A 23,277-nucleotide genomic window follows, 5' to 3' on the forward strand; every position below is an offset into this window, starting at 1 on the left:
ATGACCCTTCTTGTTTGACTCTCTTCTTTACTCTTTAATTAATCCATTTTTTTAAATTTCAGTATTTCACCATCAAAGTTTTTTTTATTCCTCTCCCTCCCATTTTTAGCCCCACCCCTCTCTCTCTTCTCTCTCTCATCTCTTTCTCTCTCTCCAATCAACCCATATTATTCGATGATCATAATCTCAATTTTATTTTCCTCTCTGTAAAAGAAAACAAGGAAATTAAAAAATATATATATATAAATAAAATAAAAAAATAAAAAAATAAAAATAGCATCAGCACCACCACCAACCACCAGTTTCCTCCAAGAAACCAGAAGATTCCCCCCATTAATAAAACCGTAGAAAACTCTTCCACCACCACCTCCAGCCATCCTTCTCTCTCTCTCTCTCTCTCTCCTCTTTCTCTCTCTACAATCTTCCATAACCAAATTCGCCCAAATGTGAAAAACAAATCCCTACATTTCCACTTTCCTTCCCCCCCCCCCCCCCATACATCAATCAAACAAACCCTAGCGCACATTGAGGAAGAGAGAGAGAGATAGAGAGAGAATCCCACCCAATTTCTCAAATCCTGCAGAAGATTTTTATTTTTTTATTTTTTCCGATCGTGATTTTCGCCACAGATGAAGCACATTGACAGCGCCCCATCGACACCAGGAAAATTCAAGATCGAGAAATCTCCATACAATCGCCTGAAGCTCCATTCTTCCCTAGCCAAGCTCACTTTCTGGTCCTTCCTCTTCCTCGCCTTGATCTTCGTCTTCTTCTACAGATCACCTTCTTCCTCCCAAACCTCCTCCGATCCTTCCAGAAGGCTCCTCCGAACCGACTACGACGGCCCCAACTTCGAAATCCGCGTCCGCGCCTCCGCCAAAATCAGGTCGCGTAATGGAATCTCCGTCCTCGTCACCGGCGCCGCCGGCTTCGTCGGCACACACGTCTCCGCCGCCCTCAAACGCCGCGGCGACGGCGTCCTAGGGCTCGATAATTTCAACGACTACTACGACCCGTCCCTGAAAAGAGCCAGGCAGGCCCTTCTAGAGAGAACAGGGGTCTACATTGTAGAAGCCGATATAAACGACGTCGTTTTGCTGAAGAAGCTCTTCGACATCGTCCCCTTCAGCCACGTCATGCACCTCGCAGCTCAGGCGGGCGTCCGGTACGCCATGGAGAATCCGAGCTCGTACGTGCACAGCAACATCGCGGGCCTAGTCAGCATCCTCGAAGTCTGCAAGAACGCAAACCCTCAGCCGGCCATTGTATGGGCATCGAGCAGCTCCGTCTACGGATTGAATTCAAAGGTGCCGTTTTCGGAGCTCGATCGAACGGATCAGCCCGCGAGTTTGTACGCAGCCACTAAGAAAGCCGGCGAAGAAATCGCGCACACCTACAACCACATACACGGGCTTTCTTTAACCGGATTGAGATTCTTCACTGTCTACGGGCCTTGGGGAAGGCCCGACATGGCCTACTTCTTCTTCACTAGAGATATCTTGAAAGGGAAGTCGATCCCTATTTTCGAGGCGGCCAATCACGGCACTGTGGCTAGAGATTTCACCTACATTGACGATATTGTAAAGGGTTGTTTGGGTGCGTTGGATACTGCGGAAAAAAGTACGGGGAGTGGGGGCAAGAAAAAGGGGGCGGCCCAATTGAGGGTTTTTAATTTGGGGAATACTTCTCCGGTGCCGGTTTCAGATCTCGTTTCTATTTTGGAGAGATTGCTTAAGGTGAAGGCAAAGAGGTTGATTATGAAATTGCCAAGAAATGGAGATGTGCAGTTTACTCATGCGAATATAAGCTTGGCTCAAAGGGAGCTTGGTTATAAACCGACGACTGATCTTCAAACGGGGTTGAAGAAATTTGTCAGATGGTACCTCAGTTATTACGGTAATGAGAAAAAGAGTACGCAGTGATTTTTACGGAGAAAATATTACGATTCTTTTTTCCCATTTTGATTCTTGTGATTGTTTTTTTTTTTAAAACCTATCTCTGTTGGTTTGTTGATTGGGCCAATTATCGTGTTCTTTTTAACACGGCGGAGGTTTTCGGAGCTGTTGTGCATTGGAAGGACAAGAAAACGAGATTTTTTTTGTCGTTTGTGGTGGGAATTGTATTTGTTGTAGTTTTATGATCATAGTAGAATTCAATGTGACTGATAGAACAAATTTCGAGTGATTTGACGATGGACATGTGTCGTTATGGATTACGAATTCGAATAAAACAACATACACTAGTTTTTGACATTTGGCGATGCTTGTATGTATGTAGATTCTTCATTTAATGAATTCAGTTTGTTTTGCGCAGTATGATAACTAACTGCCTTTTATTAACATATATGCTCCAAATTTGCTGTGAATTTAACTGTTCGTTCTTGAATACGAGGAGATCTATCTTGGTTGAAGAAATTATGAATTTTCTGGGATTTACGGTTTACCTTTTCTGGTTTTTGGAGCAGGGGCTTGCTGATTTTGGTAATTAATCTTTGTTCGATTTTTATAGATTTTGTTACTGTCTCGTTTTACATACTATGTACGTTCGTTCGATTAGGACTACATTACTATGATAACTTATTTAACTGAATTTGAGTTAGATACATAGTTTAGATTCATATTAAATGTAGATCATAGTTCATAGTTTATAACATGAGACATTCTTGTGAGTTCATGGTTTATTATTGGTGCAGATTACTAATAGTGAAACTGTAATTTCAATTGCTGGTTTGAAGAAAGTGATGATGGTGTTGAGTTAGGTAGAGTTTATAACCAAATATAACGTGCCATGATGAAACTGTGTTGTGAGTCGTGAGATGTTTCTTTCATTCTAAGGTTTCCTTCATAGTGTAATAGGTTGGGTAATAAATAAGGGTAAATTAGATAAGGTCAAACTATGAAAAAACCCCTCGTATTTGGGTAATTACAATCATCTCCAACTATGAATTTTCTTACACGTCCACTCTAATGCTGCCAAATTGAACAAGAATGTCCTCTAATTAGTACTCGTTTTATGCAAAAATGCAGTTTCTGATGCACCACAATCTAATATTTACAAGTCAGGAGACACATTTTATGATCATCTTGTTCCACTGCGTGGAAGCTCGAATTGAATAAAACGGGTACAAACTGGAGAATATTCCACTAAATTTGAAACCGCAAGAGTAAACATGTAAGAAAATTTATAATTCTTTACCCCAATAATAATCATTAATGAAACTGACTTAAATACAGCATCAATAAATGACAAGTTTGGCCAATAAGCTAGAAAATAAATGAAAATTGCACAATAGTGTAACATTTTCAGTTCACTTGAACGAAATGAACTATTTTCAGAAATAAAACTCCCATTACTCAATTAAGCGAAACAATTACTTCAAGAGTGTGCAAACATATCACAACTTTGAATTAATTGGCCACAAATATGCACTTCACACAACAAAACATGATAGTTGAACACATGAAAAGAAGCCTATACAAAAGTTCAGAAATCATATTTTGTCCTTCCACTCTTCAAAATAAGGCATAGCATATCCGATAGGCTAGAATAAGACGAGAAAAAGTTCCAAGACTCGAGCATAAGTCGTTTTCTCGATCCCTTGAAATGAACTACCTGTTTCCACAAATCAAGCCAGATTTGAAAGAGATGATTCTTTTTTTTTTTTTTTTTAAATTAACAAATAAATCAGTAGTTTAATGTACAAGTTTTTTACCTTGACATCCAAGGGCATCCCGTGAAATTGACCAGCACCCTCTGGCGGCGTCCAATTATAGACAGAACATGGTAAGAAAAGCACTGAAGCACCGCCGATTTTGTCTAGAAAAGCCTCTCTTTTCGAATATCTTCTTGTATTAAAATTGGGGTGGGATTTTATAACCCACGCAAGAGCTAATTGATCTCCGAGCATGCGAGAAGATTCCATAAATCTCGAACTGTAAACTTTCAGCACTTCTTGTAAGAAAGCCTTCCCTCTTTAGACAAAGAAACAACATTATTTTTAGATGGAGAAGTGTGGGGCTCAAATCTAATCATTTCCATTATTTGTGTTCTAGAGAGATTTTTTTAAAGAAACAAAGCACCTTTTGATTCCCTCTGCAGTGCCTCTTACTGCAATGAATCCTGAATTGAGAGGTTGATCTTTGTTGTTTCGGAAGGTGAGAGCCAGATCAAAATCAGGATAGTCGGTAAATATTTGTCCCAGGTCATCTATTACTGCTATATCAGAGTCTGTAAAAATGAAATGAGTGACTTGCTCCTGATTTTCGTTCAGCCCCTCGAGCCTACTTTCTAGGAAGGCCTGCATAAACAAGTTAAATTCGAATAAGAAGCGGTAAATTTTTAATGAATAACTAAAGGTCTCTTGCTCGTGAACTCCAAATCAATAGTGATGAACTAATTGCAAACGAAAATGAGCATTTTATAGCAAGATATCTCACACACACCAACACACACACATGCAACATAAAGCTAATATAATGAGTCTGCATTCAGGTCAAGTGAATATGTGCTAGACAGATGTGAAAACGAGTCACTCAAATCAGCCATTGCTATGCATACAAGTCAAAAACGAACTATATGCAAAACAAAAACTAGCATTTTACAGCAAAGTATTGAACACGTTTATGTAACATGAAGCTAAGGTAAATAGTAATTAGTAACAAAAAGCATGTGTCATTTTCCAACAGTGCCCTTTGCTCTTACAATGTAAGACCTGATTCTTTGAAGCATCAACTTGTCTCTCGAATATTCACCTTGTATTGGTTGTATGGTAACCATATCTCTATTCAGTGGAAGCTCGGAGGCGGGATCGGTAAGAATGATAACATTGGTTTGGGGCATGACCGCCTACAGTAAATGGTCAAATATCAATATTGTATATCTAATTGGGATAGTAAAAAATGATTGTGCATACAGTAACCATACAGCTTAATTTTTTTTTTTTTTTTAATAACAGATATAACTTACATTTATTAAACCAAAAGTAGCTACAGTGTTTCCAGAAAGCATGTTAAATTTTCAATATGTCAACATTTCTCCTATCCTTGATTTATCTTACGATTAGCTGATCCAATATTATTCAATCGTTAAGAAGCCAAAAATATTTTCTGGCGAACAAGTAAATGACTTATATTTTTATATTATCTGTTTTATGAAAATATCTTAAAAGTCCGTTTCATATTTTAAAGTCCTAATATGAAGGAAACGAGGTTTAAGGCAGTTTCCACTCCCCATAAATTCTTTCTTGCAAGTCAGTTACCCATGCATGTAGATATAGCATTTCGGCAAATTTTAGGGAAAAAATTGAATTCGAAACCCCAACTACTGCTAATTCACAAATCATAAGAGTATGAGATTCTGTGCACACTCACGTGCCGAAAGAAAAAGATCGAATTTATAAACAAAATCAAACTCTTTCATAAAATGTAGTTCTGAAAACACTAATACCTGAATGAAATTTACGAAAACATTCAAAATGGCCATTGATCTCTCCATTTTGCCATATGAAATATTCCCAACAGTAACCAAATCAGCTGGTCTGCTCTCAACAGTAGAGTTGTAGATAGTAAACACAGTGACAAGAGCGACACGATCAGGTGAGCGAGAATTGTTAAGGGATGTTCCAAAATGCATCTTGCTGAGAGCCTTCGTTCCTGCAAACATTTCAAATTTACCTGTTAGCTCCTGGATCAAATGAAGCGAACTAAATCATAAGAAACACTTTTTGTTCCCTTTCTCTTTCTTCTTTTGCATAAGCTCTCGAAATGGGATTAACACATACCATCAATGCGAAATTGTCGATACATTTATTATAAAAATGGTTGAGAAAACAGGACCGGTAGAAAATTACTTGACTGTGGAAATTATAAAAAAAACACACCAAGAATTACTCTCTAAGTTTCTGCTCAGACAATACTCATGTGCACGCAAAACAAAAACACGAGCTAATAAATTTATCTGAAAGGAAAAAGGAATTCACTAAACCTTGGCATTGCAAACGATCAGGCAGTCCCTCGCCAGCAGCAGGTCCAAGAATAAGATGATCGGATTTTCTCGGCTTCTCTTTATGTACACCCCCAAAATTATTTTGTTGATTGAGCTCCGTAACTGAAACATGCATCAATTTCTCTTTTCATTAAAAAAAAATTGCTCAGGAAATTTTAACATATGCAAGAAATTTTTGTTTCTTTCAGAAAACATCGAATTGTCTACCCGAGAGCAAGTGGACGATTAATATAACTACGGGCATACATAAAAACAACCGATTCCATCCAACGCATATTCTCTTCCCCAGCATACTCCCTCCACAAAAAGGCAGCACTCCTCTGCTTTCAGGTGCACCAAGTACAGTTCATAAACCCTAATTCTAACTGTTTCCGCATTTCCCTCTGCAACAGCAACAAATTTTGTATGTAATTCTTCTAAGCACAGATCAGAAAATAAATGAACACTCTCAAATAGGGAAAAATGTAAACATCAAAATCAGCAGCGTTTTAACCACAAATAAGTCCAGAAGGTGAATAAATAGCGAGTAATAATTAATAACCTAGATTTTCCGACATTAAATCTCAAAAATTCAACTCGTATAAAGCTTGTTCTTTCTGAACAAAACGAAAATAAAATTGCGCGGAAGATGTGATAAATTGATGGATTCAACTACAGAAACATGCATCGGATCAAAATTAACTGGCGATCTTTACAGTTTACTATAGTAAAATGAAAATCCGATTACTTACTTTGATTAATCAGTTCTTTCCAGAAGCTCAGAAATCACAGCAAACGTTCTTCCCATCTGAATGAAGAATTCTCTCACTCCTGCTGCATTTGTGTTTTGCAATTAACGACTGGAAAGCCCGAGCATTTCGGGTCCAGATTGGGCCCGCATTAATACGGCCCGTTTGAGAAGATTGGGCCTTTTAGCCTTTTCTAGTTTATTCCATTATTTCAATTGGTCCAAAATGCTTGAAAATAAATAATATATAAGAAAAAAGTAAAAGGAAAATAAATTTAGATGTGTAAATTGAAATACGGCCGAACTTCAAGGACTCAATTGCAAATCCGCTTCTCATATATATACAAACTTCACTCTCTATCTCCCCGCTTGTCACTCTAGGGTTTCAACTCGTGTTCAGCTAACCGAAGCCGCCGCCGCCGTCGATTCACTCCGCCGGGCTCCGAACAACAGCCGCCACCATGGGTCGTATGCACAGCCGAGGGTTTGTCCTCTCTCTATCTGCGCGTACTTCTTCTTTGTAATGTGCTTCTTCTTTTTTTCCCCCGATTTCTGAGAATTTGTACTTTATTATTGCAGAAAGGGTATTTCAGCATCAGCACTTCCGTACAAGAGGACTCCGCCGAGTTGGCTCAAGATCTCTTCTCCAGATGTACGTGATCTCTGTTCCATTAATTTTGTTTTTTCATTTATTCTTTGATGTTTGATTTTATGTTTACATTTAATTAATTATTCTCTAGAACAGAAGATATTGCGTTGCCATTGATTCTGCTTGCATTTTTGTCGAATAGATGAATATGAAATTCATCTTACCAGTTACATTGATGCATAAACCGATGATTGTTCCGTATGCTTATTGCTTATGTGCACTAATTAATATTCGAGCTTTGATCGGAGATACACCATTAAATGTTGTTGAACATATACTATTTACTCTGCGTATCTTTATGTTAATTGTAGAATGTGCAATTTTATTTTAGCAGTATCAAAGTTCTCGTATAGAATTGAATATGGTGGTTTAGAAAAAAAAATCTGAGTTTAGATGTTTAGTTTGAAAGCTATTGTAGTTTGTTTACATCAGTTGGATTGGATTTATAAGCTATAACTGTTTCACCTAATACAAAATCATTATTAAACGAGGTTCGTTTGGGTTTAGTCTGTTTGCTTAGTTAGTTTCGTTTCGGTTATCCATCTCGATTTGGGTTCAAGTTATTGTCGAGTACATCTACTATTCTGTCCTGACTGAGTTTCTTTTGGGTTTAGTCTGTTGTATGAGTTAGTTTCTTTTTCGGTTATCTATCTCGATTTGGGTTCAAGTTATTATCGAGTATATATCCTATTCTGTTCTAACTGAGGATAAATTTTACGTTTATTGTCCAGTACTGCGCTTTTGTTACATTGTATATGTTACACTACTTCTCAGTTCTCATAGTATTACCCGATTCCTAATAAATTTCTTGTATTTCAGGTCGAAGAAAACATCTGTAAGTTTGCAAAAAAGGGTTTGACACCTTCCCAAATTGGTGTTATTCTTCGTGATTCTCATGGTATTGCCCAAGTGAAGAGTGTCACTGGCAGCAAGATTTTAAGGATTCTCAAGGCACATGGTATGTTTCTTCTGTATCAAACGTTGATGTTTGATATATATATATATATATATATATATATATATATATATATATATATATATATATATATATATATATATATATATATATATATATAGGTACAAACAACTGAATAATTAACTCGTATAATATTTGATCTGCCCAGGACTTGCTCCTGAGATTCCGGAGGATCTTTATCACCTCATTAAGAAAGCTGTTGCCATCCGGAAGCATCTGGAGAGGAACAGAAAGGACAAGGATTCCAAGTTTAGGCTAATTCTCGTTGAGAGCAGAATCCACAGACTTGCTCGTTACTACAAGAAAACAAAGAAGCTTCCACCTGTCTGGAAATAGTAAGTCCACCGAAATCTTGATTAGTCCTCTTCTAACTAGATAAATTAGCCTAAGTTTTGGAAATCCCGTTTAACTTATGTCTTGAAAATAAGTTGACTTTATTTGAGTATTGACGGACTCCGAGAAACTGTTGCCAGCTGTCAATAGCTTCATTTCAGAGTAAACAAGCTGCTAAATTCGATTGCTTTATGTCTCCTCACTTGAGGCATTGTCTTGGGAATGAGGATATAGAACTAGATCGACAGTATTGTCATATTTTGTCAAATGTTTCGAGTTTAGGTTTCAACCTTATGATAATTCGAGCTTAACTCCTACTATTGCATATTATTACACAATCTTGTGAAGGATATTACCCAATAAAAAGATTGTTACAAATCTCGAGAATACAAAAACATATCTGCTATCATCTTTAATGACCTTTCTGGAAATTGAATTATGTGTTTTATTTGTGCCCTTGAAAAGATAATGCTTCGTTTATTTATATATATTCCCGCTTCCAACAATTATTAATCTTCTATTTCCTTTGCAGTGAATCTACTACCGCCAGCACCCTCGTGGCGTAAGGAGTATGTATTGCAGAAAATCGGATATTTGATTCTGAGTAATATTTTGATGAAGGAGACGGTTTTTTAGTATTTTAGATACTTTTGCTTCCTTAATTGTTGCCATTGTCCTATTTCTTATTATCTGACTAGTTTAATCGAAGTTTTGACGGTCGATTTTGATTGTTAATCACCTTGCATGAAATCTATAAACATCTTATTTTGAATTTTGACCGGTTACTTTAGGTTCTTTTATTGATTTAAATTAAGTAATAAATTTATCTGAAATGAGTCGTCATTCGAACGAGCTGGAACGAATATGAAATCGTGGAATCTGGCCTATTTTATAACGATCGAGAGTCCATGTTTCTTGTGTTAATAGTTACTATGGAACATCTTGTACTTTAGACTGATGCAATTGTGCTCGGATAGCTTGCGTGCTTTTTATTTTCTATTTTTATTTAAAATATAATTACATATATAAATAACATTTATTAAGAAAAATATAGTTGGAAGTATAGATATTAATAAAACCTTTACCACCTCTAAGAAATATGTACAACGTGAAGACTCATTCACATTTTGACCAATGTCCAATGTCATTAATCTTCGATGTTTGACCAAGTCAACGAGGTCAATTTTTGCTATTTCAATATTTTGGCTTCTATTTTCTTTTTCTTTTTCCATCCACACCACAATGTTGTATGCAAAATTATATGGCATGGGTAGTTCAACAATAAAATTAATGTATACTAGTATTGGTTACTTACATGGTTTGCAAGCTATTATTAGAGGATATAGATTAATCCAACGCTATGTAGCGGATTCTTTCATTAAAAAATAAAAATGTATACTGGTGTTTGATCCCTTTTCTTTTTTTACAAATGACAAATATTTCATCTTCTATTTATGTTGACAAAGGAATCTGTTCTTATACAAAAATCAAAATCAGGTTGTTAGACGTTGCGCTTTTCTACTCCACCAATTCGATCAAACAATTATTCTTCGATAATTTTTGTTTTATGACATATTGTGTCTTTTAATTATTATAATTGATGATTATTCTTAACTTTACACCAAAGACTACTACTTGTACTAATTAAGTAATTGTAACAACCTTCTAGATGTTCATCCTCAAACAATGACCACCAAAAAGGCCAAATAACAGCACACAACATTGAAGTTTTATTAGAAGGTTTCCAACTTTCCATTATTGACCAAGACTTAATTCATTTAATTAAATTAAATAAGAAAATGGGAAAATAAAAATAAAAATAAAAATGAAGGAAGAAAAACAATTATAGATGTAAATAATCAGCTCATTTTTCACTAATGGATTCCACCATAGCTGTACTCTTACTCCACAGGCGGAATTCATAAACCCTAACCATCATCGTTCCGGAGAGAGAGAAAAAAAAACGTTGAATTCGGCACTCTAAGATTATCGGATTTGATTTTTTTTTTCTGCTTAATTTTGTATTCCACACCCTCTTTAGCAGATTTTTAATTTTGTGATTGGGAAATCGAAAACTATTATGTATAGATCTGGAGCGGTGATGGCGTGGAACGTGTTCAAGTTTTGCACGGCGTTGAGGGGGCTAGGTTCGATCATGATACTGTTGGTGTTAGGCGTCGTCGGCGTTAGCTATTATGCGGTGGTGATTACAAATTACGGCCCCGGACTCGCCGCCGGCGGACTCGATTCGCTAATCGCGTTCGTCGTGTTGATCTTGTTTCATTGTCTGGTAATTCTGCTACGATTTTTGGGGAATTTCGTCTGTTTTTGCTTTTGTATTTGTTATTTTGAAAATCGATTTTGTTTTAAGCTTGATCTGCCTGGCATTTTACTCTTTAGTTTCTAGGAAATTTGCCTTATCTTTATTTTCTCTGAATTTTTCGTTATTTTTTGCTGTTTTCCTTTGTCTTAAGATCAGCTCCTCTTGTACTAATTGTTTTGAGCCCACAGCTAAATGAGATTAGAGGTTTAGTATTAGTCAAAAATGTTGGTTGAACATTCCCATTGAACTATTGTTTTGAAATGATTTAATCATGGCAATGATTTTTCCCGAATTCATTTTGGTTTTGGTAGTGTAAAGTTTATTATAAAATCTGGAAAAAACAATGAGTTTTGTGTAAATCTTTTGTAATCTGGAAAGACAAGATGTTTAAGATTTTTCACTGTGCTCGATGATTGTTGTGGATTTGGTGCTTCTTTTTAGTTTTGAATCATCGAAAATTAACCAACACTTGTCTACACTTCTTTTACGCTTTCGGCTTAATAAAAGGTGGGCTAATGATAAGAAATCCTCTTTCATGGTTTTGGTTTGATGGTGCAAATTTTAACCAGGAAGAACAATAGATGGCTTTGGTTAAGTTCTTTGTTGTTCGATTTGAAGTTCTTGTTTTTGAGTATATTTACAAATTGTTGGCTTTGGGTATTTATCATTTGATTGGACTGAATAGTTAACCAATTAATGCTTTTGCAGCTGGTAATGCTACTGTGGAGCTATTTTTCAGTTGTATTTACGGATCCAGGTGGTGTGCCTCCAAATTGGCGGCCAGCAGTAGATGAAGAAAGAGGTGATAGTGACCCATTAACTGCGTCGGAGTTTCCACCCGAATCGGAGAATGGTAGAATCCGTTTTTGTAGAAAGTGCAACCAGCTGAAACCACCTCGCTGCCATCACTGCTCTGTTTGTGAGTTGCTTCTTACATTTACGTCCTGGGAAATTTTTGTTTTTTGTTATTGTTTTAATGTGTAATTGGAAAATCTTAATGTGTAATTGAATCACCTTATTTAGGTGGGAGGTGTATACTGAAGATGGACCATCACTGTGTGTGGGTTGTCAATTGTGTTGGGGCACTGAACTACAAATATTTCCTTCTCTTCCTGGTACGGTACTATAACTTAATCAGAGTCATGAAGGCTTGCTTTTGTTGGTCTTGATTATTATGTTTTTCTTCTTATTACACAAATTTGGTCTTGAATTTTGTCCATGCCATTTTTCATACAGTGAGTGTTTCACTGTTGGCATAAACAATGAATATATTATGACCTTTTGAAATGATTTTGTACACGTGTTCATTGGAACATGACACCGTTTCTTGTTTGCTTTCTTTTTGTCATGCAGTTCTACACGTTCCTCGAAACTACTCTAGTTACTTTGTCCTTACTGCCGCACTTTATTGCATTCTTTAGCGACGGAGAGATTCCTGGGACTCCAGGAACTCTTGCAACGACCTTTCTTGCATTTGGTACAGTTATTTACCTTTTTTTTTTTTAATTTTTTTTTAATAATTCTTCTCAATACAGTGCCACTGATAAGCTAATTTTGCAGTATTAAACTTGGCATTTGCTTTGAGCGTAATGGGATTCTTGATTATGCACATATCATTGGTCGCTGGGAATACCACAACCATTGAGGTATTATTACATGATTTTTTGTTCTCATAATTTTGATATTGATGATGTCCTAACTCCTAATAGCCCAAGTTTTGGTATAACTTTCAGGATATGTTGAATGTTTGTGTCAAACTTCAGTATCATATATTAATGGATAATAGTTGCTTCAACCTTTTAGCTTTTCTTAGTTTTCTTACCCTGTATCGTGCCTTTAATTCTTGTTCATGGGTAATGTTTTATTCGACTACGACTGTAGAGGTTGAAGGGATTTTACTGAACTTTTCTGTAGAGTGTTTCCTTTTTCCCCCCTTTTGCTTTGTTTTTCGTTTCTGTTTTATTAAGATACATCTTGATTGCATTGTTGTTTAATGTGATAACTGATGTTTGTATTCTCTCTGTGTTTAGGCTTATGAGAAGAAGACTACTCCAAAATGGCGATATGATCTTGGACGAAAAAGAAACTTTGAGCAGGTCAGTGTACTCTTATGTCTTAACTACCATTTCTTCTTTAAGTGGGAGTAATTATTTAAATTTCAACCATGGTTGTAATGTCTATAGAAAACTAGCAGTTAAATTACACTAGTAAGGATTTAATTTGTCAATCACGTTCTAGGCATGGTGGTGCTGGTAAATATGTTCATCAGGTTGTCTATACATTAGAGCTCTATTTTGTTTTTTCACTAGACATGGGAAATTCGAGAAATGAGAATTCGACAGATAAACGGGGAGGGAAGTTTGCCAGAATTGTAGTTATCAGTGATGAGAATTTAATCAGTGCATAAAGAAGTATAATTACGGCACCACTAGTTCCTTAATCTCCGAGACAAAAGTTATATCAAAAAAATTGAAGGTATATGTTTTAATTTAGATGGCTCAACACAGACATTATATATAACTCAATAGGCTTGTTTGCTACTTTTCATTTTCCGCTTGTGTGTAATGAAACTAAAGCCAAAAATTCAGTTTCTTGTCCGTAGTTCACACGCTTTTCTTACAAGACTTGATATCCTGTAATAGGTGTTTGGAATGGACAAAAAGTACTGGTTTGTCCCAGCTTACTCTGAAGAAGATTTGCGGCGAATGCCTGCTCTTCAGGGTTTTGAATATCCTTCGAAGCCTGACCTCGATTCTCAAGAATTCTGAAAATGGATGATGAAATAATAAATCATACGTCGAATTTAAATTTTGAGGAGTGTAACTTATTTGGGACTAGAGCATTCAATTCATCAGCCTCCTTCTGTTGAATCAACACTCGGGACCAAAGAAATTTGTGCAGAAAAAAACAATGGTGGATTGCATTTCGAAGACGATGATGAGTAGATTTTTGTATCACAAGAAGAAATTGATCGAGAAACGCTGACTGTGATGTGGCAATAGGTGAATTTGTTGTAAACTTGTAAGCCCTTTTTTTTCCCTTCGGAAATGTAGATTAATCTCAACATCGTCGATCTTTAACACGTATACAATATTGTATTATAGTGATTTTATTGTTTACACTCGATCTCTCTGTGCGATTTCTTGTTTGTTATTCTCTTTGCTGCTAAAAGAATTGCTGTCTGAAAATGTAACTGAGAGTTGAATAACCATAGAATATTTGTTTACATTTGATGGATAGCTTTTGCTTCGCTATCAACTTCATGCGGTTGTACGATGATAAACTATTGGCCGGTTTGCCTAAGCTTATTTTAAATAAATGATAAATTATTCCATATGATTAGCTATTTTAAAAGCTGATAAGCTGTTTTAAGGGTGTATTACTTTAAGAGTAAAAAGCAGTTTGCCCCCTAAACTATAGCCCGTTTTGCACTTTACCCCCCAAACAATTTTTTTTTGCACGTTTTTACCTAAACTACAGTTTTCATTGCACGGTGCCTTAAAAAGGGAATATTCAGGGCATTTTTGCCGGAATCCCACACACGTGACTTTCACGTGATTTTTCCAAGGGCAAAAATGTCTTTTCATAAAGAAATTAACCTGGGTTTGATTTCCCCCTTTTCTCTCTCTTTTTTTTTTTTCCAATTTCCTGACATCTCCTCTTCCTTTCTTCAATCTCTTACGATAATTTTCTTTCCCTTTTTTTTTCATTTTTTTTGTTGTGCTGGTCTTTTACTGGGATATGAGAAGACAAGAAAAAAAGGAAAAAGAATCCATAGATTTTTACCTAATTATTCTTCAAAATCAGATTACTGGTAATTATGCATTAAATTGATTTATTTATTTATTTTTTCTTCCAGTGGATTTTGGTAATCTGAGTTTAGATTTTTCTGGGATGTTATGTTTTGAATTTTCTCCATTATAATATGTTCGGATCTGGCTTTTTCTCTCCGTGGTTAGCAGCTTTAATTTATTGTTTCATCTCTGCAGGTGATGGTGGTGAAGAAAATGGCAATTAAGTAAATTTCAACACTTTCGAAGTATATATATATAGTCTGAAGAAAATTCCGGTGATCGATATAATTTAATTATAGGATCTTGATAAGATGATGATGTTCGGTGAAAAGGCTTAAGGAATCGAACAGGGGCAAAGACAGCGGCGGTGGCGGTGGCGGCTCGGCCCTGGATTTAGCAAAACAGAGGCAGTCCCAAGAGCAGGCCCGCCGGAAAAAAAATGTCCCGGGCCCAAGACGGGATCCTGAAGTACATGCTTAAAATGAAGGCGCAAGGGTTCGTGTACGACATCATACCGGAGAAGGGCAAGCCGGTCAGCGGCTCCTCCGACAACCTCCGCGAGTGGTGGAAGGAGAAGGTCCGCTTCGACCGGAACAGCCCCGCCGCCATTTCGAAGTACCAGTCGGAGAACTTCGTCGCCGGCAAAAACGAGACCAACAAAAAAAAAACCGGGAAAAGAAAGGTATTGTAAGTTGTAACGGAGAAGAAGAGAAGAGGAGATGTGAGGCAATTGCAGGGGAAAAAAAAAGGAGAGAAAAGGGGAAATCAAACCCAGGTTAATTTCTTTATGAAAAGACATTTTTGCCCTTGGAAAAATCACGTGAAAGTCACGTGTGTGGGATTCCGGCAAAAATGCCCTGAATATTCCCTTTTTAAGGCACCGTGCAACGAAAACCGTAGTTTAGGTAAAAACGTGCAAAAAAAATTTGTTTGGGGGGTAAAGTGCAAAACGAGCTATAGTTTAGGGGGTAAACTGCTTTTTACTCTTACTTTAATAAGAAAATCTTAAGAAGTTCTCCAACTTATTTTGAACTTTAAGATTTTAAATAAAAAAGATTTACTTAGCACTTTAAAATAACTTATAAGCTCTTTATCATCTTATAAGTTGTTTTTAAACAAAAAAAATCACGTAACCATGAATTGTTTCTGTTCTAATTTGTTTCTTTAATAATTTTTTATCTACACAGATAAACAAAATAGGTACGTAATGAAATTCATAGCATAATCTAAAGTTAACTTATCCTTTGACGAGAAATTTAATGTGTCAAAATGAAAACGCTTTTAAATTGAAAGCGTGTTTTTTGCTGTATAAAAGTTAAAAATAAAATAAATTATACGTAATCAAAATTGAGAAAGTACGCGAACAATATGGACGTGTCAGCTTAACTTCTATATATATATTCATTCAAACCCAAGTAAAGAGTCTCGAAACTTCTTTCAATCGTCGTCTCTCGTCGGAAATCTCTCCCCGAATCTCGATCCAACAAGGTAAAACGATGAAATCTCCCTTCATCAGTTTTCCATTTTCAAAGCTTTCCTGAAGTGGTGAATGCATTTAATTTGTGTTTTAATCTGTATAGTTGTTCTAGGGTTTCGGTTGATAAATATTGTTTGATTTTTTGTTTCCCCTGCTTTCTTCTCTTTCTCTTCTGTACTGTTTTCTGAGTGAATTTTATCCTTTCTGATTAGTTTCTATTATCGTATAAAATTGATGATGCTCCCAATGTGTTCGATAAATTGCCGATACCAGAATTTCATGGAATTGAGGCTGATAAAAAAAACGTGAATTAGTTTGATAAAAGTAATACTCCGCTGTTACTATAGCAAGTTGAATTTCTAGATAATAATTATTTTTAGTTGATTATTAGTTGATTACAGGCATAATGCAAGGAGACAGAAAAGTTAGAGACAACTCCGATACTTCGAATACCCCATTCGATAATTTCGGTTTTCGTGGTAGCGTTTTCGATGGGAGGGATCCTTTTGATGACCCTTTCTTCACTCGTCCACAAAGTAGCTTGTTCGCTTCGAACATATTTAGTTCCATTAGTCCTGGTGATATAAATCACACAAACAAATCAAAGGGACCAGTAATCGAAGAATTAGACAGTGATGCTGATGAAGAACCGGAAGAGAAAACGGAGGATGCTGCGTTTGGGAATAGGAATCCGCTCGTTGAGCACCCTGATGAACTTCAATCCAACGGTAAAGATTACTTCTCTTGCTTTTATTGTTTAGAAAAAAAATGGAGATTTTTTGTATATTGATAGTAAAAAGCCCTAATTTTGGCAGAGTGTGAAAAGAGTATAAGCAACGGAAGAGATGTATCGTATAGCAATGATCGTAAAAAAGTAGAAGTAATGCAACCACAGACGAAGAGTGTGAGCTTTCAGAGAGTTACTTATGGTGGGATTAATGGAGCTTATTACACGGCCTCAACTTCTCGTAGGATTGGGAGTGATGGAGTATGACAATTTCATATGTTTCTTTAACTTGATTTTTTTTATTTTCAGTTTATGGTCTTGATTTTGTTGACTATTTAGGTGACGTTGGAAGAGATCAAACAAGCGGATAAAACAACCGGTGAAGCAACACACAAGATTTCTAGAGGAATTCATGACAAGGTAAGATACCTTGCTTGTTTCAAGAAATAACAAATAAAATAGATTTGCGAAAATAAAATAAAATCTAAAATAATAATTCGATTTATTTGACAGGGACATTTGGTAATGAGGAAGCTTGATTCGGATGGTAAGGTGGACACTATGCAGAGTCTGCACAACCTAGAACAGGGTTAGTCAATTTTTCAGACATTAGTTATACAGTAAAAGACAGATATATCGGTTTTAATTTATCCGTTTTGTGTTGTGTAAGAAGCTGAATATTATATTATATCTCAGACGAGCTCGAGGGGTTTGAACAAGCTTGGAGAGGCAATGCAGATAGGCAGCATTTGCATGGTTGGAATAATACATTCGATTTTCCTGGTAAGTACATTATTATTATTTTATTTTTTTCTACTCTTGTAAGTTATATATGCTTAGTCTTGTAAGTTCTTTCGTTTTGGAATTGAAGGGGGCAATTTTGGTAATTTACAAGCTCAGCAAAATTCCGGAGGTAGACCGAAGAAGGTTGTAAGGATCAACATTGAATAGCTCGGCATTTTTGTCGAAGAATGGCCAAAATATTATATCAGCTACTGAAATTTGGTAGAAATGATTATAGTTTGTTGTTGTTTCTATCTGAATTATGATAATAAGTAATTGTTGCTGTTGTTGTTGTTGTTGTTGTTGTTATTATTAGTTCTTTCTTAATTAGTATACTTTAACTTTGGACGACATTTAAAATAGGGGTCTTAAGATATAAGTCCCTGGTGACAAACCTTATTAGAACTAAATGACAAGTCTAAATAAAATTAGCTTCACATCCTTTATAATTTTTATTCCAAAAATGCCCTCCATACACAAAAAATAAAATCTGCACTAAGTAATATTTTAAACTGTATTTATCAAAATAATCTGCAATATACTTAATTTTTACATCTAATAATTTTAATATTTTTTTGTATAACACGATTTTTTTTTTCCATTTTTGTATTTTTTTTAGTATTATAAAAATCTATTTTTTTTCCTTTTTTTTTACATTATTGAAAATTATGATTTTTTTTTTTATTTTTTTTTGCCATAGTCACCAACAGACATAGGAACCCGTAGTAATCGTAGACACCCATAGGAACCCATAGTAATCATAGTCGCCCATAGTCATTCGTACTCATAATTTAAAAACCGTAATTTTGCCTTTGAACCCTAGCCGTCCTCCATCTGTAGATACTCATAGTAAACCATAGTAATTCATAGTCACACTTGTAAAAAAAACGAAACCCTAGATCTACAACAACAGCCGCGCCGCCCACATAGCCACCGCCTTACCTTTTCCCCATAACCACTCCCCACTGTAACTGCATCCACCACCACCACTGTAACTGCCTCCATCCCGACCGACCCCATAGCCGTATCGTCAGTCCGTCATCCACGATGGTAGCCTGCCTTTATACCCATCGTCACCATACGCTGCTACTTGCTAGGTCCACCACCCATCATAGCCAATTTCATAACCAAGCCCCACAAACAGAGATCCGCCTCAACTTGCTCAGCCATACCCGTCGTAGCCGCCATACCCGCCTCCATAAACGATCCACCATACCCTCCGCCGCCCCCTATCACTCAAATCTGCCAAAAAAAAAATAGAGAGAAGACGAAGAGAGAGAATAAACAACCCACCATACCCCTCGATGTAGCACTCAAATCTGGTAGAAAAAAAAATAAAGAAATAGAGAAAAGGAGAGAGAGAGAGAGAGAGTTGCAGTTGAAACAAAAGTGAGAGAAAAGGAGTGGGTGGGGCGGCGTGGCAGAGAAAGAAGGGTGAGGAGAAAGAGAGAAATGAGAAATAAATCTGATTTTTTATTAGTTATATTAAGGATATTTTTGGGTTAAATAAAAATTAAAGGATGTGGTTCAAATTTTATTTAAAACTAAGGATTTAGTTAAACTATTTTATTTGAGGTTGTTCCTCATATCTAATTATGTTTGATTTAAGGGGTGTCTAACATATTACCCCTTTAAAATAACATATGTCAACCGAGTAATATAAGGAGTTCGGCTATTTTAAATACAAATTATTGCTCACTTCAATACCATTCAAATATAAATTAGACCATAAATAGAAAATGACATTAATACCGCGCAGACATTAACAAAATCATTTTTTCTCTCTTTAATAACACCAGCAAAACCCTTGTGCCCCTATTATTCTTCTTCTTCATAAACCCTCTAATGCGATATGCGGGAGTTCAATGGAGACAGCCCGCTGGTGTGGTCGCTCGTAATTCAGTTTGGTAAGTGGGGCTCTCCCTTACACATTTCATATATTTATTTCATACATTAGGTCGAATATAGTTAAATTTGGCGTCTATGTCTACCCTATGTGGGGCTAGTAACAAGCTCTATGGAGTATTTACTAGCTCTATGGAGTATTAGTGAGCAAGATGAGATCGGGGTTTGAGTTGTCTTTGTGTCTTATGTGAGATTCTTGATATTTTCGATTTAGTGACAATTGAGCATGTATCAAAAAAAAAATATTTACATATATTATAAAATAGTAAAATCTATAACAAAATTTAAAAAGATTGAGGTTTAAATTGGATGGCTTAAAACGCAGGGCAAACATTCTGTCATATTTTATTGTCACATGCGGCACGTGGTGGGATGAGACTAATTAATGCCATTCTTATCACCTTGTTGCATATTTGATTATTTTCTCCCAAAAAATAAAATAAATAAATAAATAAATAACTATTGCATATATATTTTCATGTATCAACTTGTGGTAAACCTGCAATCAACGTACGCACAGTTAATGTTCTTGCAGTAGGCAATTGTGAAACACATGGGCTCGACGTTCAGTTGGTAGATGCACCATAGTAATGACATTAATACACACACATACTATTTTATATATAAATTTGTGTCAATGTGTTAAATTTAAATTATATATATATATATATATATATATATATATATATATATATATATATATATATATATATATATATATATATATATATATATATTATATTTTATTTTATTTTATTTCTTTTTCCTTTTAAGGGATACATCTCATTTTTTTAAAATTTATATTAATGCACATGTTTTAATATATAATAATATTGGGTAAATTACACCCCGGGGAATGGTCAAATTACCAAAAAAAAAAATTCTTATATTTCGGTAATTACAACTACGTTTCTCGACTATAAATCTTCTTACACGTCCACCCTTGCGGCGTCAAATTTAATGGAATCTTCTAAATTATATGAAATATTCTCCAGTTTGTAACTGTGATCTAGTCCATTCGAATTCTACATTTTGAAGCAAGATGATCATAAGATATGTTTTTTGGTTCGTATATATATATCAGATTGTGGTGCATCAGAAACCGCATTTATACACAAAACAAGTGCAACCCAGAGAACATTCCTCAAAATTTAGAAAATTCTATTGAATTTGACACCATAAAAATAGACGCGTAAGCAGATTCATAGTTGAGAGGCAGTTGTAGTTATCCAAATATGAGAATGTTTTCTTGTAATTTGGCCATACCTAAAAGGAGGCGGTAATTTACCCTAATAATATAATAATTGGAAAAGACATGAATAACCTCCGCCTATGTGATTATTTAAGCTGCTGCATGGCTCCCATATATTCACAGTAGCTAGAACAACCAGAAGAAGAGAGAGAGAGAGAGAGAGAGAGAGAGAGAGAGAGAGAGAGAGAGAGAGAGAGAGAGAGAGAGAGAGATGGGATCGGAAAACAAAGGAAGAGTATGCGTGACCGGAGGAACAGGTTTCATGGGTTCATGGATGATCAAGAGGCTTCTAGAAGATGGATATTCCGTCAACACTACTACTAGAATCGATCCTGGTTTTTTTATTATTTAATTAATTAAATTAATTACTGTTTTCCCTTCTTAATTAAATTTCAATTTAATTATTCCATAATTAATTCTTAATTATTACCGTTCTGCATGCAGAGCGGAAAAGGGATATAAGCTACCTGACAAACCTCCCCGGCGCGTCGGAGAGGCTGCAGATCTTCAACGCCGATCTCGACAAACCGGAAACCTTCGCCGCCGCCATCGAAGGCTGCGCCGGCGTCTTCCACATGGCCCACCCTCTCGATTTCGAGGAGAGAGAAACCGAGGATGTCAAACTCAAACGAGTCACAACCGCACTGAAGGGCATCCTGCAGGCCTGCGCCGACTCCAAAACCGTCCGGCGCGTCGTGTACACGTCCAGCATATCGGCGGTCCCCTTCAGCGCCGCCGCCTTCGCCGCGGCCGCGGGCGGCGGACTCATAGACGAGAGCTACTGGACCGACGTGGAGCTCGTGCGGAGCTTGAAGGCGTTCGGGGGGCCGTACATCGTGACGAAGACGATAACGGAGAGAGCCGCCATTGATATTGCTGGAGAGCTCGGATTGGATCTGGTTTGTGTGATTCCTACGTGGACAACTGGTCCGTTCATTTGCCCTCATTTTCCGGATTCTGTCTACGTGGCAATGGCCTTGATTCTTGGTATGTTTTTTCCATCCTTAAAAAAGCCTGACACGTGTCATTCAACTTTCTCCTTCTCTTATCTTTTTGAAAAAAATTAGAAATTACATCCAGTCCCTCCAGTTTGTATATTTTTTACATCTACCCCTAGTAAAGGGTGTTAATGTAAAAAATTATAAATATAAGGGTTTGGATGTAATTATAGAAAAACAAGGAGTTTTTTCGTTAATAAACCTTACCTCAGAGGGTCGTAATTTGCCTGAAATAATTTTATGGCTTTTGATTGTTGCGCGTAGATTAACAAAATAATAAATACGTATGGATTATAGCAAAAATAATTTTTTTTTTTGGATTTGTTGTTTCCTAAATTGAATTGTTAAATAATTTTATATAAAAATTATTAAAATTGGTTTAGGTGACAAGGAACACTACAAGCACCTTAAGGATACAAGCTTAGTTCACATAGATGACGTGGCAAGAGCACATATACATGTAATGGAATATCCAGGGGCAAAAGGGAGATACATTTGTTCTGCTGTTGAGTTTACTATTGCTGAGTTGTCTGAATTCATCTCTGCTAGATATCCTGAGTACAAGGATAAGATGCCTAGTGAAGAGTGAGTTTCTTAATTTCTTTAATTAATTAACACCAATTTATTATTTATTTATTTTGTAATTTTTATTTATTATTATGCAGTGCCTGGAAAGATTTGATTCCGGTAAAATTTTCGGGTCTTTCGACGAAAAAACTTGAAGAAACTGGATTCAAGTACGAGAATGGGCTCGAGGAAATGTTTGACGGAGCAATTAAAAGCTGCAAGGAAAAGGGTTTTCTCGAAAAATAAACTGTTTTAAGTTATAATTAATTAATTTCGAAAGTATTTTAGTAGTTCATCTCAAAAAAAAAGAAAGTATTTTAGTAGTTTCTTCAGTTGTAGTATTATGTGTTTGATGAGATTTTTCTGCAGTTTCTTCAAATGTTTTGTTATGTATAATAAATGGTGCACACTAATTTGCATCAACTTGAAGTTTTTTTCTTCTAATTAATTTAGATCTTCTTCGACTTAAGTTTCGAATGATTGAATATATTAAGTATATGATTTATATATTTGTAGCTAATTAAAAATAATGCATTTGTACCCGATCATTGAAAAGTTTGCCGAGTTTTAATATGTTTGAATTTGGTTTGATAAGTAATCAAATCGAACTCGAACAAGCTTTAATTGAGCTGAATATACATCGATTTTGGATTACTTGATCAAAAAAGCTACATAATTTTTCTAACTGATCTCGAGTTTGACAACTTCATAGTCTACGGAACGCAAACAATTCTTAACGATTGATCTCGAATCAAGTAATTCG

General features: G+C 35.9%; 6 protein-coding genes across 10 annotated transcripts; 5 read left to right on the top strand and 1 right to left on the bottom strand.

Annotated features, from left to right (window-relative positions):
• Positions 1-264: 264 nt before the first annotated feature.
• Positions 265-2,247, top strand: LOC105963978 (UDP-glucuronate 4-epimerase 3). The gene has a single exon (XM_088813720.1). It carries the CDS (start codon positions 630-632, stop codon positions 1,920-1,922), a length of 1,293 nt encoding a protein of 430 aa, XP_088669846.1. The 5' UTR covers positions 265-629; the 3' UTR covers positions 1,923-2,247.
• A 1,012-nt stretch (positions 2,248-3,259) lies between these two features.
• Positions 3,260-6,948, bottom strand: LOC105963702 (polyphosphatidylinositol phosphatase). Of its 4 annotated transcripts, none has more exons than XM_012988139.2 (8): positions 6,735-6,948; positions 6,211-6,386; positions 5,983-6,105; positions 5,446-5,651; positions 4,702-4,845; positions 4,080-4,297; positions 3,713-3,971; positions 3,260-3,612 (listed from the first exon to the last, which is right to left on the bottom strand). In XM_012988139.2, the coding sequence occupies exons 2-8, from the start codon at positions 6,293-6,295 to the stop codon at positions 3,484-3,486; spliced, it is 1,164 nt and encodes a 387-aa protein (XP_012843593.2). In that variant the 5' UTR covers positions 6,296-6,386; positions 6,735-6,948; the 3' UTR covers positions 3,260-3,483. The 4 variants fall into 4 exon arrangements, with proteins under 4 accessions (XP_012843593.2, XP_088669854.1, XP_088669861.1 ...); XM_088813728.1 differs by having other exon boundaries at positions 6,250-6,386; positions 6,735-6,868; XM_088813735.1 differs by lacking the exon at positions 4,702-4,845 and having other exon boundaries at positions 6,250-6,386; positions 6,735-6,868.
• A 103-nt stretch (positions 6,949-7,051) lies between these two features.
• On the top strand, positions 7,052-9,460 carry LOC105963703 (small ribosomal subunit protein uS15). The gene is made up of 5 exons (XM_012988140.2): positions 7,052-7,214; positions 7,310-7,382; positions 8,199-8,337; positions 8,504-8,690; positions 9,221-9,460. The coding sequence occupies exons 1-5, from the start codon at positions 7,192-7,194 to the stop codon at positions 9,252-9,254; spliced, it is 456 nt and encodes a 151-aa protein (XP_012843594.1). The 5' UTR covers positions 7,052-7,191; the 3' UTR covers positions 9,255-9,460.
• A 942-nt stretch (positions 9,461-10,402) lies between these two features.
• Positions 10,403-14,137, top strand: LOC105963704 (DHHC-type zinc finger family protein). Of its 2 annotated transcripts, XM_012988142.2 has the most exons (8): positions 10,403-10,653; positions 10,777-10,978; positions 11,720-11,930; positions 12,035-12,126; positions 12,365-12,488; positions 12,572-12,657; positions 13,042-13,107; positions 13,654-14,137. In XM_012988142.2, exons 2-8 carry the CDS (start codon positions 10,790-10,792, stop codon positions 13,777-13,779), a joined length of 894 nt encoding a protein of 297 aa, XP_012843596.2. In that variant the 5' UTR covers positions 10,403-10,653; positions 10,777-10,789; the 3' UTR covers positions 13,780-14,137. The 2 variants fall into 2 exon arrangements, with proteins under 2 accessions (XP_012843596.2, XP_012843595.2); XM_012988141.2 differs by having other exon boundaries at positions 10,633-10,978.
• A 2,088-nt stretch (positions 14,138-16,225) lies between these two features.
• Positions 16,226-18,088, top strand: LOC105964022 (myeloid leukemia factor). Its single transcript, XM_088813696.1, has 7 exons — positions 16,226-16,293; positions 16,684-17,010; positions 17,098-17,270; positions 17,349-17,429; positions 17,523-17,598; positions 17,706-17,792; positions 17,881-18,088. The coding sequence occupies exons 2-7, from the start codon at positions 16,689-16,691 to the stop codon at positions 17,958-17,960; spliced, it is 819 nt and encodes a 272-aa protein (XP_088669822.1). The 5' UTR covers positions 16,226-16,293; positions 16,684-16,688; the 3' UTR covers positions 17,961-18,088.
• Positions 18,089-20,650: 2,562 nt separating this feature from the next.
• Positions 20,651-22,962, top strand: LOC105963705 (vestitone reductase). Its single transcript, XM_088813702.1, has 4 exons — positions 20,651-21,284; positions 21,394-21,936; positions 22,331-22,532; positions 22,613-22,962. Exons 1-4 carry the CDS (start codon positions 21,161-21,163, stop codon positions 22,758-22,760), a joined length of 1,017 nt encoding a protein of 338 aa, XP_088669828.1. The 5' UTR covers positions 20,651-21,160; the 3' UTR covers positions 22,761-22,962.
• The last annotated feature ends 315 nt before the right edge of the window (positions 22,963-23,277 follow it).

This window comes from Erythranthe guttata, chromosome 2 (assembly GCF_056151865.1).
Source record: "Erythranthe guttata isolate IM_541 chromosome 2, IM_541, whole genome shotgun sequence".
Classification (NCBI taxonomy): domain Eukaryota; kingdom Viridiplantae; phylum Streptophyta; class Magnoliopsida; order Lamiales; family Phrymaceae; genus Erythranthe; species Erythranthe guttata.

Bases quoted from the DNA above. Each gene is read 5' to 3' on its own strand.
- LOC105963978 (XM_088813720.1), top strand. From the start codon at position 630: ATGAAGCACATTGACAGCGCCCCATCGACACCAGGAAAATTCAAGATC.
- LOC105963702 (XM_012988139.2), bottom strand. From the start codon at position 6,295: ATGCTGGGGAAGAGAATATGCGTTGGATGGAATCGGTTGTTTTTATGT. The intron at 5,652-5,982 runs GTTTAGTGAATT...AAATGTTTGCAG, and splicing joins TGATCGTTTGCAATGCCAAG to GAACGAAGGCTCTCAGCAAG. The intron at 3,972-4,079 runs GTGCTTTGTTTC...CTTTGTCTAAAG, and splicing joins ACTGCAGAGGGAATCAAAAG to AGGGAAGGCTTTCTTACAAG.
- LOC105963703 (XM_012988140.2), top strand. From the start codon at position 7,192: ATGGGTCGTATGCACAGCCGAGG. The intron at 7,383-8,198 runs GTACGTGATCTC...CTTGTATTTCAG, and splicing joins TCAAGATCTCTTCTCCAGAT to GTCGAAGAAAACATCTGTAA. The intron at 8,338-8,503 runs GTATGTTTCTTC...TGATCTGCCCAG, and splicing joins AAGGATTCTCAAGGCACATG to GACTTGCTCCTGAGATTCCG.
- LOC105963704 (XM_012988141.2), top strand. From the start codon at position 10,769: ATGTATAGATCTGGAGCGGTGATGGCGTGGAACGTGTTCAAGTTTTGC. The intron at 10,979-11,719 runs GTAATTCTGCTA...ATGCTTTTGCAG, and splicing joins TGATCTTGTTTCATTGTCTG to CTGGTAATGCTACTGTGGAG. The intron at 12,489-12,571 runs GTACAGTTATTT...CTAATTTTGCAG, and splicing joins AACGACCTTTCTTGCATTTG to TATTAAACTTGGCATTTGCT.
- LOC105964022 (XM_088813696.1), top strand. From the start codon at position 16,689: ATGCAAGGAGACAGAAAAGTTAGAGACAACTCCGATACTTCGAATACC. The intron at 17,599-17,705 runs GTTAGTCAATTT...ATTATATCTCAG, and splicing joins TCTGCACAACCTAGAACAGG to ACGAGCTCGAGGGGTTTGAA. The intron at 17,793-17,880 runs GTAAGTACATTA...TTGGAATTGAAG, and splicing joins TAATACATTCGATTTTCCTG to GGGGCAATTTTGGTAATTTA.
- LOC105963705 (XM_088813702.1), top strand. From the start codon at position 21,161: ATGGGATCGGAAAACAAAGGAAGAGTATGCGTGACCGGAGGAACAGGT. The intron at 21,937-22,330 runs GTATGTTTTTTC...AAATTGGTTTAG, and splicing joins GGCAATGGCCTTGATTCTTG to GTGACAAGGAACACTACAAG. The intron at 22,533-22,612 runs GTGAGTTTCTTA...ATTATTATGCAG, and splicing joins GATAAGATGCCTAGTGAAGA to TGCCTGGAAAGATTTGATTC.